A 16,634-nucleotide genomic window follows, 5' to 3' on the forward strand; every position below is an offset into this window, starting at 1 on the left:
GACCTACGTTATCGCTTATTGATTGAAAAAGTCCATTTCCGTCAAAGGCTACGTTTTCTTTGAACTTTGATTCTAGTATAGAACTCGTTACGATGACGCTAGGTTTGATATACAGTAACTTATCTTAGTAGTATACTTTCAGACTCTCCGAGAACTCGAGGGACTTCCGCTCTTTACTACTTTGAAAGCGTAGAAGATAAATAAATGACACAAAACATCTGATTTTACTTTTTGCGGTTTCGTCTCGAACTACTATATCCCTTTATCGAGTGTAGGTAAATAGAGTCCACACATACCACCGCCTTTCGATCACGACTTGGCAACTTTGAGTAATTAATATTCATTTTGTGTGTTTCCGAAAGTTGTTCGGGGTGTGAAAGTTATATGTGTATAAACGTGATAGATGACAGACCAGAAAGAGATTGCGGAATAATAATATAACAGAGGTGTTGGTTCGTGTTGAAACGGAATTTCAACCTTTTGTGAAGGAGTAATGTACCGAATATTTAGAGCTTACTAAATTCCCTTTCGAATAGGGAAGGTTAATACAGTTGTAATACGTAACCTGATTTCTCAAATGTATAACAAGAATGTCTTCCACAATCGGTATTTGATGAGACAATTCCATTTTCGACATATTTGTGCGATATTAGGCACAATACTATTAACATTACTGGTGTTAGTTTACACGTCGTGTACCAACGCGTTTTAGAAGCTAGGCCTAGGGATTCACATCTTAAGTCATAACTGAGAACGTAAATGCTTTGCGCGAAGGTATCAGCGAGTGCTTATGTTAATTTCAGAGGCAACGTTAGTGTTGAAGAAAATAACAGTTTTCACGTCAGTTTGAGAAACCCCAATCTCTAAAAATTAAAAACCACGTACCGTTGTCGTCTTTCTCATCATCATTCAAATTTATTATACCAACGTGTCTGTGGAGACATCTACTTAATTTTATTAAAAGAGTAAGTACGCTATGCTTTTTATCATGTTCGAACGATAATTCCAAACGCTTGACAATGTTGACTTGCACAGTTCTAAAACGTTTTAAATTTAAATGAAATGATTTCTTTGAAACCTTATTTTGGATATAGGTACATTGATCTAATTTGATACACGTCACAGTAAGTTACGGAACCCATGCTCGGAAACGGGGCCATTATATGTCCTCAATCGGGATGGAGATAAGACCCTCGGTCACTAGAGAATATCCACTGCTGTGGTATCTGGTGCTAGAAAAATCACCTTAAAAGAATTTAGGTTCACAGGGCCATAAAAACTACAGATGCTTCTGTTAAAGTGGACTTAAGTTCCTATAATGCTCAAGATGTTCAAGGGACTCAAAAGAATCTAAACTGAACGTCTTGAGAAGCTTTAAATTCCAATATAAAGTTTCCGGAGAGAAGCGCATGGAATTGTGGGAAACGATGCTACGTTTTATTTATTTCCTCACGACTCATAAGACATATGATAAAGAAGCTTCGGTCACATTTTTTTTACACTACGTAAACCATCAAAAGTAGACCACTACTGTTATATACTGATTAATTTGCACCTACCTCTTGTCGCGTACATCCACGTGACTTCTGTCGTCGTGACTGTCTTTCCGGTTCCGGTGTACGAGACCCGTGCAACGTTGTCACGTTTACCTTATATTACATCCCCCCTTTTTATGTCTTAAAGTTCAAAGTCTTTAGAATAGTTTATCAGGCAAGTTCGGTTTCACTTAAACAACTGATTTAGAATTGTCAACTTAATACTATAGTCTTGTCTTTATAACTACGGGTTTATGGCACTAATGACTACAAGCAAGGTTTCCACACTCACAACGAGACCTCGGTGGCCTTACCACGCGACCCGATCTGGTTGTGTAAAACTGTTGCTCTGCTGGAATAACACCTCGAGTTACACCATTGTCTTCGTTTGACTGGACATAATCATTTCCTACCAGTGGACGCTGTTCAGTCTCTTCCGTCAGACTTCTCTCTTCCGCTCTTCCTCCCCGTTTTAGATCTTCCTGCGTTGACGTCCGGTCTTCCAATTCTTCCGGCCATTCAAACAATTCGTAAGGGTAGCGGTTTAATGTATCATTTGCTGTATCATTTGCCTTTATTAGGTGAGATCTATTTCGTCGATAGTGCTTGTTATCAGCTATTACAACGTATGATCTTGGTTCAGGTCCTTCATTGACCACCACACCGTATTTCTTTAAGTTTGTAATCCAAACTCTATCGTTAACATTTAAATTTTGAACTACTTTGGTTCTGTGGTGTTTGTTAAAATTATCAGTGTATACCTGAATCTCAATTTTTCTACGCCTAATATAATCCGGTAAATAGTCCCATTTAGGAATTAGATTCATTTTATTTGTTGGTAAGGTAGTACGGGGTGTTCTGCCCATTATTAGCTCTGAAGGGGAAAATCCACACTGAAGTTTGGTAGTCCTGTAGCTTAACAATCCTAAATTTGGGTCATTTGATTTTAAAATAATTTTCTTCGCAATTTTAACGGCCGATTCTGCTTGACCGTTGGTTGTTAAAACAAGGTCCGTTGTCTGAACGAATCTTTTCTGGTATTCCCCACCTTGCTAAGAAAGTACTAAGCTTTGCAATGACTTCTGAGGCAGTAGACTTGCTACCTCTATGTATCTGGAGAAGTAATCTACTACAACCAGATAATGTTTCTTGTTAGCCTCGAACAAATCCAAAGCTATGATTTGCCAGGGGTATTCGGGCACTTCTGAGGCCATAAGCGGCTCTGTTGGTGTTATTCTGTGTTCGATACACTTCTCGCAACCAGTTACCTTATCATCGATGTGTTTAGCAATACCGGGCCACCAGATTGTTTCCTTGGCTCGTGCACGACATTTTATGATTCCAAGGTGTCCCTCGTGTATTCTGTTCAGCATATCTGGTCGCAATTTTGGCGGTACATATATTCGAGTTCCCAAACAGACAATTTCGTCCAACAGTGACATATCTCCTCGGTATTGGAAGAAAATTCTGTCCTCAAGGGGAAGAAGTTTATTACTTGGCCACTCATTTTCTATGTAGTGTCGTAACCTCAGAGTTTGGGGATCCGAAACCTGTGCTGACCTAATTTTCTGTAGGTTTGTGTCCGATATAGGAATTGAAGTGCAGATGTGCTCATAGAAATCTTCCACAGCATCGATTAGTAATGCGTCTTTTTCAGGGTCAGATGATGCAATTGGTGCCCTAGACAACAAATCGGGAGTAATCATTTGTTTTCCCGGAATATATTGTATGGTATATTTGAATTGCAATAATCGCATCCTGAAACGCTGGATCCTAGCGGACAGATCAGATATAGGCTTACTTCCAAGAAGAACAACCAATGGTTTGTGATCGGTTAGCAATATAAATTCTGTACCTATCAAGAACTGACTGAACTTCTCGCATGCCCACGTGGAAGCTAAAGCCTCACGTTCTAATTGAACATAGCGTTTTTCAGTCTCCGACATCGTTCGCGAAGCGTAGTAGACTGTTCTCCACGTGCCATCTGTATGTTGCTGCTCTAATGTAGCGCCTAAGCCATAGGAACTTGCATCAGCCGCTACCCGCGTCGGACGTCCCGGCGCGAAGTGCGCTAGTATCGGAGCGTTTGTCAGAGCCCGTTTGATTTGATCAAATGCGGTTTGTTGGGCGCTTTCCCACACAAACTCATTTTTTGTACTCAAGAGTTGGAGTATTGGTCTTGCCATATCCGCTAACCCGGGTAAAAATTTGGTGTGCACTTGCAAGCACCCGATGAGTTGACGAACTCCACTAACATCCCGAGGAGCGGGCATTTTTAAAATAGCCTTGACCTTTTGAGGATCTATTCCTACACCCTTGTTTGATATTATAAAACCAAGAAAGGTAAGTGACTTAACTCCGAAAATACATTTGTCCTTGTTGAGTTTTATACCTTTCTCCGAACACCGTTGCAATACGAGTTGAAGTCTACGATCATGTTCTTCTCGCGTACTGCCGAATACAAGCGTATCATCGGCTACGTTGATTATACCGTCGAGACCTTCTAGGGCTTCCCACATCTCTCTTTGAAACCTCTCTGGGGCGGACGTGATACCCATGGGTAACTTTTTGAACGCCCAACGACCGAAGGGGCTTATAAAAGTTGTTAGGAGTTGAGATTGTGGATCTAACGAAACATGATAAAATCCTGCAGTGGCGTCTATTTTTGAGAAAAAATTTGCATTGGGACCTATTTGTGCTAATGCTTCACTTATATCAGGTAAAACGAGCTTTTCCGTAAGAACACATTTATTTAGCATGGAATAGTCCACACATATACGAACTTTACCGTCCTTTTTCGGAACGGCCACCATAGGCGCACACCACCGGGTGGGTTGAGAGACCTTAAAGATGATATTCTGTTTTTCTAACGCTTCCAAATTCTCTTTGACCGCGTCGCGTAAATGGATCGCTACTCTTCGCGGGGTAGCGATTGAAAATGGTTTAGAATCCTGTTTCAACTCAATTGTATACTGTTTTCCAAGGTCACCTATTCCTTGGAACAGTTGAGGGAAATTATCTTGAATGGTTATCGAGCTTGCCCATGATAGCATCCCCAATGCTTCTATGGCATCGCGACTTAACAAGTTAGCGTGTAGGTTCTCAACAACATAAACCTCAGTGCTGTGGATTCTGTCTTTATAGAACATATTTACTTCAAATGTACCTTTGACATTAATTTTGTCACCCGAAGCGGACAACAAGGGTCTCTGGGGAGAGTCTAATTGTGTATGTTTAAATTTGGGCAATAACTCCGCTTTTAATACTGTAACATCTGCTCCCGTATCAATTTTAAAATTTATAGGCACTCCACTGACATTAACTATAGCTTGCCAGGGTTCACAGCATTGAGTTTGTATCGATCCCAAAAAGAATAAATCGCCTTCACTTACCCCAGAGTTGTTCTTTATCTCTACTGCGGCAACCTTTTTAGCTTCGTATCTACTTTTTGAGTTGGTTTGATGCTGCATATTGCGGGACGGACATTTTGCTGCCCAATGGCCATTCCTGTTACATGATCTGCAGAAGTCGTTTCTCGCAGGGCAATCTGTAAATGCGTGCCGGGGGCTTAATCCACATTTTCGGCACTCCTTCTCCTCTTGTGGTTGTGGGTTGTCTCTGTTTTTCTGAAACGTTTTCCCACTACCTAAGTTTCTTGTAGCATTACTGTTGTATTTCTGCTGAGTATTTTTCGGTTTAGTACCCCTGTGGACGTAGTTTACCTCTGCATCAATTTGCTCAGATGTACTAGTCTCGGGGTTTGGGCCACTTGCTCGTATGACGGTCTGTTGTTTTTTCAATGATTCGGCTAACCTTATTTTCCTGATGATTTCTTCCAAAGAATCGTCCGGCTTGGCTTGTAATTGAACTGACAGTCAGTTATCAGCTAGTCCAGCAATTATGCGAAGCTTTATCATCTCGGCTTCCATTGTACCCCATTCACAGGTTTGTGCTAAATTGGTCAAATCTGTTATGAAAATATCACATGATTTTTTGTTATTCTGCGCGCGTTGTAAAAACCGTACACGTTCGTACACTAAGTTTTTCTTTAACACGAAATAATTGTCGAATTTGCTAAAGACAATTTCAAAATCTTTGAGTTCCTCGTTGCTCAAATGAAAAGATTTCAAAATGTGCTTTACCACCCAAATATCCCACAAGGTAGTCCACTTGCTGTTCACTACTATAGTTCGCCAATGCAATACGTTTGAATCGTAAAAATCGCGTTTTCCATTCGCTCCAATCTTCAGCTTGAAACGTAAATTCAGATGGCGGCGGTACCGGCACCGATAATGACGAATGTTGCGATATATTGGCGGTCGCGTCACTCGCGTTATTGTTCCGTAATTGCAATTGCAATAATTGCGTGATTAGTCTTTGCTGCTCAAGCAATTGAGTTTTGTAATCCAATTCAGGGCCCTCATCCATTATAAAGTTAGGGGGGTTTTCCTTTTTTTTTTTTTTTTGAACGGTTGACACTTACTCAATTTGACAACTACAACGGTCGGTATATATCGCCGAACCCGAACGAGATTATGCACTTCACAGCACTAAAATCTAAATCACTTCTTCTTCTCTACACGAATCGCTAACAGGGCGGCAATTTCAGTTTAATTTTATCGCTGTCACCATGTTATATACTGATTAATTTGCACCTACCTCTTGTCGCGTACATCCACGTGACTTCTGTCGTCGTGACTGTCTTTCCGGTTCCGGTGTACGAGACCCAACGTGTCAACGTTACCTTTTATATTATTTACTCGTCCTGCAACCAAAAATGTTGCAGAGCGGAGTAACGTTACGATGTTCTGTTGCATGTCTGTACGCGCGTTTATAATTCGCGTTAACGTTGCGTTAGAACGGTTACGGTACGGAGGAAATGCCCAAATCTTATTTCTTACGGTAAATCGTGTTAAGGCGCTTGTCTTCGCTAGTACTCGAATAATTCAAACAGTTGAGTTTATCCTGACGTTCGTTTGGTTTATTTACAATAATTAGTGACACTTTGTTGGTTATTATTATTTTGAAATGCACGCTACTCTTACTGACAGATGACATACAATGACAGAATTCGTTACGCGCTAATGCGCAAGCTGGCACTTGCCACTACGGAACTATAAATCGTATTATTTTCGTTAACGTAAGATTTTACGGTTCCGTTCTTACGGCTACGGAACTATAAATCCGGCTTTAGATCGAATTGGGGAAATTACTTCATGGATTTAAAAGCTGGTCACCAGATGGCGCTACTCTGATTTTGATGCTTTAGTTCACAGTACACCCACCAGGGTCCGCCAAAATACCATACAAACATAGATATATAAATATATAGATACAGCCATACCCCAACATAGTTCAAAAGGACGTACCATCTATTACCATCACTTTCGGCACATTAATTACGTATAGCGCTATCCTTTATAGAGGTTCCCTGAGCATGGAAGACAAGATTCGCATTATTTATTATAACTGTCAATCAAATTGTTAGCACAAATCACACAGAAAATTATCAGATTTGAAACTTTACAACATAAATAAACCGCCTTTTTATTTATTTAAAGCGCATAGCAGCAAGAAATGTTACATTTAAAATGGAAGATGTTACTTATAAAGCTGGCAAATGAAGAATTTGAAAAAATTACACCTGACAACTGGAAGAAAGTGTGTGAACATGTGGAAAGTGATTAATTTAAAAGAGAAGTTATATTTGGTTGATGTTGCTGAACTTTATAATACCTAAGTGTTAATAATGACAGTGATGATTCGAATTTGTCAATTTCATCTGACGATGATTCGGATTGTGAGCTTTTACAAACGTAATGAATGTTCACTAAATGAGTATTATCACCAATTGGATATCATTGTTAAGGTGTTGTATTTATTTTAAATAAATGTACACGTGTAGCTTACTTACTACAATTAGCACTATATTTTCAAAAAGAAACCCCACCGAATGGACATATGCCGAAAGGTAGGCAAGACGCGTAGCGACCAAAATTTGATATTGCACGCACACACAGTCTAAAAACTCGTTTTCCTAAGAATATTGGACGGATCCTTCTTTGTGATCATGATATAAACGCACTGCATCAACATCATATAGGCCAAAATAATAATTGGAAACGAATTCACTTCCTGTCGCAACAATTTCCTTTACCATTACGCCTAAAACCATGCAATTAAAATTAAAATGTTGAACATAATCTTTACTTACTTACGGTTTTTTTGATATTCTGCAAGCCAGCAATGAATTCAATGCAGCACATCATGCCAAACAGGGTAAACATTATCCCAAATTTGAATGGCGTAGTTCGATGTAATAAAACTATTTCAGGAATAACAATTATGGACGCGTCTATCATTATGGCAAGCACTAATGTTATTCGTATTCAATTGATAACGCAATAATTACATAATATTTAGTGAAAAAACCGCCCATCATGTTTAGGGCGAATATTTTTAGTTAGATTGGATTTCGCGCTATCGTGAAATGTGTCAACTGTCACATGACTTATGGGACGCGCTAAGTTTGTTTTAAGCGACCGATTCGCGTACGACATAGTGGTTAATGCAATAAAAAGAGATAGAACATGTTTCATCTTGGTTAGAAAGTAATGGAGAGATGTACAAATTTCTTTGATATGTTTTTTAAAAACCGAGGTACGTTTGTTAAGGATGGCTGTATCTAGGTATTTATATATCTATGCAGTGTACCATAGATATATAAATACCTAGATACAGCCATCCTTAACAAACGTACCTCGGTTTTTAAAAAACATATCAAAGAAATTTGTACATCTCTCCATTACTTTCTAACCAAGAATAAACATGTTCTATCTCTTTTTATTGCATTAACCACTATGTCGTACGCGAATCGGACGCTTAAAACAAACTTAGCGCGTCCCATAAGTCATGTGACAGTTGACACATTTCACGATCGCGCGAAATCAAATCTAACTAAAAATATTCGCCCTAAACATGATGGGCGGTTTTTTCACTAAATATTATGTGATTATTGCGTTATCAATTGAATACGAATAGGTAACATTAGTGCTTGCCATAATGATAGACGCGTCCATAATTGTTATTCCTGAAATAGTTTTATTACATAGAGCTACGCCATTCAAATTTGGGACATGTTTACCTTGTTTGGCATGATGTGCTGCAGTGAATTCATTGCTGGCTTGTAGAATATCAAAAAAAACCGTAAGTAAGTAAAGTTTATGTTCAACAATTTAATTTTAATTGCATGGTTGTAGGCGTAATGGTTACGAAGATTAAGTTGCGACAGGAAGTGAATTCGTTTCCAATTATCATTTTGGCCTATATAATGTTGATGCAGTGCGTTTGTATCATGATCACAAAGAAGGATCCGTGCAATATTCTTAGGAAAACGAGATTTATAGACTGTGTGTGCGTGCAATATCAAATTTTGGTCGCTACGCGTCTTGCCTACCTTTCGGCATATGTCCAATCGGTGGGGTTTCTTTTTGAAATTATAGTGCTAATTATTGTAGTTGTAAGTTATACGTGTACATTTATTTAAAATAAAACAATTGGTGATAATAGTCATTTAGATGAACATTTATTACGTTTGTAAAGTTCACAATCCGAATCATCGTCAGATGAAATTGACAAATCCGAACCATCACTGTCATTATTAACACTTATTATAAAGTTCAGAAACATCAACCAATATAACTTCTCTTTTAAATTAATCACTTTCCACATGTTCACACACTTTCTTCCATTTGTCAGCTGTAATTTTTTCAAATTCTTCATTTTCCAGCTTTCTAAGTAACATCTTCCATTTTAAATGTAACATTTCTTGCTGCTATGCGATTTAAATAAATAAAAAGGCGGTTTATTTATGTTGTAAAATCTCAAATCTGATAATTTTCTGTGTGATTTGTGCTAACAATTTGATTGACAGCTATAATAAATAATGCGAATCTTGTCTTCCATGCTCAGGGTACCTCTATAAAGGATAGCGCTATACGTAATTAATGTGCCGAAAGTGATGGTAATAGATGGTACGTCCTTTTGAACTATGTTAGGGTATGGCTGTATCTATGTATTTATATATCTATGATACAAATTTGTAACATTGCTGTTTCTATTCTGAGAAGGCCGTATTCTGTGGTATGTACTTATTTTACCTACATCAGAAGTCAGAACACCACTTTTGACATTAACCTGTAATACCTTGACTCACATCACATGTACACCAGCATATTCAGTTTTCTACAGTGTCTACAGTTAGTGAATCTACCAATTTATTTTTATATTTCGAAATTGTCACTAAATGGCAAGTGCATTAAATTATCGTTGGCCACTTTACCCGCCTATGCCACTTTACCCACCTCTCCCCTAGTTATTTTAGAAAATGGTAACTTGGTTTTAGCAGAGACATGGAAAGGGGAGATCGCTGATCGACGAGTGCGCATCCAAGAAAGGGTGCGACCTCATGGGCGCTGCCATTTTTACACCCGTTGTGTCATGTTGTGTTTATAGTGGTGTTATTTTAGCCTGTGTTCGTGTTTAGGAGAGCTTTTTTCGAGGTTTAAGTGTTTATTTTGTAACGTCAACGTCACTGGCATTTTCTTTTGTTCATTTGGATTGAGATATTAGTTTCTTCCTACGGAGCTGCTGCCGAATAGAGTGTAGTGTATGAAGATTGCGTTAGATGTCTCTGGGTTGCGTCAGTAAACCTTTATAGTCCTGTTCAAATTTCGCGCTTCAATGGGTGTCAAAATGGCAGCCCCCTTGTTTTGTAACTTCGCGCAGTTTCATGCGCTATCTCCCCTTTCCATGTCTCTGGGTTTTAGGCTTTCCGTCTGCTGTATATGAAATGTAACTGTAGGAAAAATGAACTGTAGCAAATAGATAGAAAATAATAAGAGGGACATTGATATAGATATTTTTGTGTATTTCACTTTTGTCTAATGTTAAATGTTGTAGATTGAATAAACAATTTACCAGTGTGAGTTTATATCCTAGAGAGTCGAGGCGTAGCATATCTGGCGACGAGGATCAGGAATCAAATTGCGGAAGTTTAGTGTCAAGCATGTCTGCGTTAATTGGGTCAATCGAACATTTTTCATCGTCGAAGTCCGATATTAGTTCATACCTAGAACGTATGGAACAATTATGTTGTGTATCTTACTTTAGGCGCTTTCCAATGACCTGCATAGCGCGCTTCCGGAGTGCTCCGTAACTGCTCGATTAACTTTTTGTGTGTTCCTTTGCACAGAAGCGCCACACTCTTGAACCGCGCATTTTGCAATCCCCTGCCCCCTCAAACACATGCAAATTTTTAGAACAGTTCAAAAGTTTTACGCACTTTTAGGTTAGGATTTTAATAACATTTGTTGCAATGGATATGTTGGTGATGGTAAGTACCGAAAAATATACCACTCACACTAGTGACACTACAAAGTAGTGCACGTGCAAATGATGTATCTACAATCATTTAATAAAAAAAATGTAAATTGTGAAGTAATTTTGTGTACTTTACCTGTCTTTCCCAGACAGCACACAACGTCTTTAAGATGTACAAATTATGACGTTTTTAGGACTGGACGTCTTTGGGTTTAAGAAAGACGTCTTTACGACATCTTCTATTAGACGTTCTTAAGACAATAGCTTAAGCTGTCTTAAAGACGTTGTATAGACGTCTGCAACCAATCAATGCGTACGGCTTATCGTAAGGTTTTTGATTAATTAATTAGTTTTATATAACACTAGCTGTCCCGGCGAACTTCGTACCGCATAAGGGATATCTCATACGTACAGACAGACAATTTTTTTTATTATGTAGCAATTCCCGGGCATACACCCAACTATTTCACAAAATTTCATCGCAATCGGATGAACTGTTTAGGTAGGCATAAGAGACATACAAACATTCATTTTTATTTATTATATACGATAGGATTCTCAACCTTCTGTCACAAATCTGTATTTGAATTTAGTGTTTTATTTTATGGTAGTTGGTAACGTTGATCTCATGATGGATGGTTGGGTTGGTAACATACCTAACCTATAATCTATACATGACAAGCCCGCGTTTTTTTCATTTTCCCGCTAACTGCAATTCTTTAGCTGTGAATCAATTATTTACTCTGTTATCTCAAATTCAAGGTAAGTAATTTGCAAAAGGTTATTAGTTAGGTATGCACCTACTATTTGAAATTGTGCTAATGTATTAAATTTCTTTTACAGATAAATCTAACCTCAAATACAATTCATTGGCCTTTTTTTTGTAAGTACTTCATTTCCACACGTAAGTAGAGTATACTATTACAAAATGAATCGTACAAATGATATTCAAAAATATTATATGCGTGCTAAGAGACAGAAAGTTTCAACTTCTCGGTGCACGTTAAGTTCACATCAAAAAGAGGATTCCTTAATTAATATAGATGAGATGGTAATGGATCATTTAGATCAAGCTGTATCTGATTACGATGATGTAGCTGCTCTGCCAGTAAGTCAAAATTTCAGCTTGAGCGATTCAACTTTCATTACAGACAAAATTGCGAATGTTCAAAACTTGTGTGATAATAACATTACGCCGAAGCTTAAAAATTGGTCACTGCAACATAACATTACACATGGCGCCATTAATGATCTACTACGTCTTCTGAAAACAACCCAAATTCCTGATAATTTACCATTGAACATTGCTAGGTACGGCCAGAACGATACATACTAAACTTATCGAACCAGGAGAATATTATCACTTTGGGTTACGATCTTGTTTGAAAAGACTTGTGAACATTTCAGGCGATGTTACTGACAAACTAAGTGTATTAGAAATAAATATCAACATAGATGGTTTACCACTTTCGAAAAGCTCGAATAGCCAGGTATATCCGATACTGTGTAATATTGTGGGTTGTAATAGCGTAGAAATGGTGGGTGTCTATCATGGTTATGAAAAACCAAAAAATTCAAATTCATTTTTAGCCGAATTTGTGGATGATGCTACTAATATTATTAACAATGGTATCGTAATAAATGGAACACTTTTCCAAGTTAGGATCAAAGGAATCATTTGCGACGCACCTGCCAAAGCATATGTTAAATGTATAAAAAGCCACACGGGTTATTCTTCTTGTACCAAGTGTCCGGTGGAGGGTAGCTATATTGAGAATCGTGTGTGTTTTCCTGTCAATGATGTTCCACAACTCAGAACTGATACCCAGTTCAGATCCAAATTTGATGAAGACCACCACATTGGCACATCTATAATTGAAAATATTCCATATATAGACATGATCCGTAGCTTTCCATTAGATTATATGCACTTAATATGTTTAGGTGTGATGCGTAAATTGTTATTACTTTGGTGTTGTGGGAAACCGTCAACAAAACTGGCTTTCCAAAAAATTTCAGACATATCTTCTCTATTGAAACAGTGTTCTCCGAATGTCCCTCTTGAATTCAATAGGAAACCCAGAGGTTTAAATGAAATAAGAAGGTGGAAAGCAACAGAGTTTCGCCAATTTTTATTATATACTGGACCCATAGTTCTTCAAAGTAACATAAACCGAGATAGATATATCAATTTTTTGTCCTTGCATATAGCTGTAATCATCTTGTCTCATCCTCAACATACAACAAAAATTGAATATGCTTCGGAACTCCTGAAATATTTTGTAAAAACGTTTAAAATTCTATATGGACCAGAAAATATGTCTCACAATGTGCATAATCTTCTTCATATAACTGATGATGTAAAGTATCATGGGGTACTTGATAATTTTAGCGCTTTTCCTTTTGAAAACCATCTCCAAAGCATTTTAAAGTCATTACGAAAATGTGAGAAACCTTTGCAGCAAATAGTAAAAAGGCATTCTGAGAAGCAAAACGAAAATTATAATTATGAAAAAAAAAATTGTCCAATTTATAAACGTGACCAGAATGCTACTTCACTTTTAACAAAACTGAAGATTACAAGCCATTCAAAGTCGGTTGCTTATTCAAATTTTATTTTAACTACCCGTGAACCTGATAATTGTTGTCGTCTAAAAAATGGGGATGTCATAATTATTAAAGACATTGTTCTCAATCAGAACGAGTTTAAATTCCTGGGAAATAAATATTTAAGTTTAACTTCACTCTATAGTTCACCGTGTGAATCATCAGACTTAGGCATATTTGCAGCAAAATCAACAGATTTTGATACTGATTGTTTATTTGAATTTGAGAATGTTGATTATAAATGTCTTCATTTTAAAATAGCCCACAAAAGTTTTGTTGTTCCAATTATACATACGCAGGTTTAATTAATGCATCAGTTTTAGCATCAATACGATATCTTGTTCACAAGTCTTAAAGGTGAGAATACTGAGTAATAATAGTAATAATAATAATAATCATACAATTCATTTACAAAAGTCCTTTGGCTTATCTAATCTTTGTTCTATATAATTCGTCATAAAATCGAAATTTTGTGTTTTTCTTGTAGTTATACAATGTTGTAGATATTTACATTCTGGTACACGTAGCCTTGTTTTTTTTAATTATAACTTTCCTCATGAGACTTGTGAACAATTTCCAAACACCACTGTAATTGTAATAATATAGATAAATGGAAGATAAATCGTGGACAGTGGTGTTATTTGACGATGCAACTGTCGAAGCAATCCCTTCACATTGGATTATAGGAGATTTGTGCCACTGGCCACCATACCCAACAAGCAAACTATCCGACTCTATAAAAAATGGCGATCCATTAAACACCTGTTGGCCAACGCTTCACGTGAAAATTTTCCGGGACGGCACATTCCGTAATTGAACCTGAACATTTAAGACATTTTGTGTATAAAAAAATTATTTTTAGATGATTATGGGATAGCTAGACAAAAGGCAAAGGTTGCTGAGAACACCAGCGACTTAAATACAGACACAGAAGACTGTAACAAACGAAAAAGGAAAAAAAAAATAATTTCCAGTAGTGAATCTGAAAGCAGCGACACAATGCTACCATCACCTCCAAAACTAAAAAATCCAAAACAGAAAGGTAGTAATTTCTTCTAAATTTTGCTACCCTACATTCTCCGTTTTTTCAGATCACTCAAGAAACAGTGAGATACTAAGAAAGGGCAATCAACAGCGAAAACGTCCAAATAACACAAGGAATGGGGAAAGTATCCAAATAGCACCAAAACCATATGAAAGTACAATAGGTAAACAATACTTAATTTGTGTTTTCTTCATACGTTTTGGAATTAAGTTATAGATCCTGAGGTCTCTATTGTTGAAAATGAAAATTACGGATGTAAATTGAATGTTGAAAAGGGTATGTATTTTTGCATCGGTTTATGTTTTAAAAGTTTTGTATATAATTTCTTTAGTACTTTGAAAATATAATTTTTTTGAAGCATTAGCTAAGTCAATCTCATTCAATTGGGTTGCTGTTATGTCCACTTCTGACCAATCTTTATACATACCAAATACATTCTCATTTGGGATTTAGTAAAGACCAGCACATTTTAATTGTGTGTTTTTTGTTCGTATGAATTGCTATACAATTAATTATTTACATATACTTGAATTATTACAGATAAATACCTGAAATCTATTGCTGAACAAGTGCATATTAATCGTGCAATATGTATGGATATATTAAGTGAAGTAAAAGAAATAAAGCAATACATCAGAACGAGAAACGTGCAAAATCCAGAAGAAATAACTTTTGCCAAGAAATTTACAAACATTGTATTTCCGATAATATCGGGAGAACAATTTGATACCTTGGACGCTATTCTGGAGAATGAAGAAGACTTAGACTTACTGGTAATTTTGTCTTACATTAAGTAAATGTATAACTGTAAATAATGTCTGCTTAGGTTACAGATTTTGCGAAAATTGGAGGTAGCAGTTCGTATAATTTTGTGAAACGAGTACTATTAGCTTGAGTAACGATATGGCGTTACAGTACAGCTGGTTAGGAAGAAAAGGAAAAAAACCTTTTAGTAACTTGAAAATCGCAAAAGTTATTATATGTAAGTGTAAATTATTTTTAAAATTGAATTATTGTTTTCTTTCTTATCATTAGATGCCGCAGAAAAGGCCGGTATTGTGAAAAATAGAAGTGAAGCAGAGGTGGGAATCCAAACTTGGTTAAAGCGGGCTAGTGACAGACGTGCAAGTTTATTAAACAAAAAAACTGCTTAACGATACATGTTTTTACTTATACCGCAGAACACCTTAATCTGTGCTTTACTAAAATTTTAAATATGTACAATTTTGACATTTCATTGTATTCATTAACCTTTTCAGAGCAAAACAGTATTTTAATAAAACGTCTTAAGTATGTCTCATATTTTCCCATTTTATGTCTTTTTGGACTAGGGGGAGGTTGCCCAAGAGTACGCACTTAACATTTTATTGACATTATTAGGCATCCATTTTGTACTGCACCTTTAAACAAATTGAAAAACGGACACATACTATATTTACTTTAGTTTACTAAATACTATATTATGTTAATAAATGGTAATTACAACAAAACGAAACATATTTGTAGAGTGGCATTTGCGCACTCTTGGGAACAGTGCGCCTTAAGAGTGCGCAGTGACGTTCTTAAGAGTGCGCAAGACCCTAATTACAAAAATCACACAAATATTGCCCTCCTGAATAGTATGTGCAAGCTTCGTGCCACCAATGAGCACACTTTAAGCACTGTATCCAATCTTCATCGGGCGGTTCCACAAATTTTTCATCACAACCTGGGCAAAATACATCCTCTTCTGGTGTCTCTGTTTGTGACATTCGTACTGACTCTTTTTCTTTGGACTTCTTAGAGGATTTGGACGTAGATGGCACAATTTTGGAAACGTTTGCTACTTCACACTGCAATCGTCTCTTAACAGAATTGGCTTTTGAAGGTGGTGCAGGCGGTGTTATTGTAATGGAGTTTTTGAAAGGGGTGCTTGTTAAAATTTCAGACTTTTGGGCATTCCTCCGTCTCACATTGGAGGTTTCCATTTTTGGCAAGGGTCTAATTTGGTATGGTGTCACAATCTCATTACTTTTTTGGTTTTCGCCTTCTAATATTATGCTGGAAATGGGAACATTTTCCAACTG

At 37.0% G+C, this 16,634-nt stretch overlaps 1 protein-coding gene across 3 annotated transcripts; it reads left to right on the top strand.

Annotated features, from left to right (window-relative positions):
- The first annotated feature begins 11,443 nt into the window (after positions 1 to 11,443).
- LOC116162370 lies at positions 11,444 to 15,844 on the top strand. Of its 3 annotated transcripts, none has more exons than XM_031475988.1 (9): positions 11,444 to 11,678; positions 11,760 to 12,024; positions 14,130 to 14,332; positions 14,386 to 14,565; positions 14,615 to 14,731; positions 14,779 to 14,844; positions 15,109 to 15,341; positions 15,395 to 15,550; positions 15,604 to 15,844. In XM_031475988.1, the coding sequence occupies exons 3-8, from the start codon at positions 14,134 to 14,136 to the stop codon at positions 15,461 to 15,463; spliced, it is 864 nt and encodes a 287-aa protein (XP_031331848.1). In that variant the 5' UTR covers positions 11,444 to 11,678; positions 11,760 to 12,024; positions 14,130 to 14,133; the 3' UTR covers positions 15,464 to 15,550; positions 15,604 to 15,844. The 3 variants fall into 3 exon arrangements, with proteins under 3 accessions (XP_031331848.1, XP_031331862.1, XP_031331856.1); XM_031476002.1 differs by having other exon boundaries at positions 14,785 to 14,844; XM_031475996.1 differs by lacking the exons at positions 11,444 to 11,678; positions 11,760 to 12,024 and having other exon boundaries at positions 13,904 to 14,332.
- The last annotated feature ends 790 nt before the right edge of the window (positions 15,845 to 16,634 follow it).

Source organism: Photinus pyralis, unplaced genomic scaffold (genome assembly GCF_008802855.1).
Source record: "Photinus pyralis isolate 1611_PpyrPB1 unplaced genomic scaffold, Ppyr1.3 Ppyr1.4_LG1, whole genome shotgun sequence".
NCBI lineage: Eukaryota > Metazoa > Arthropoda > Insecta > Coleoptera > Lampyridae > Photinus > Photinus pyralis.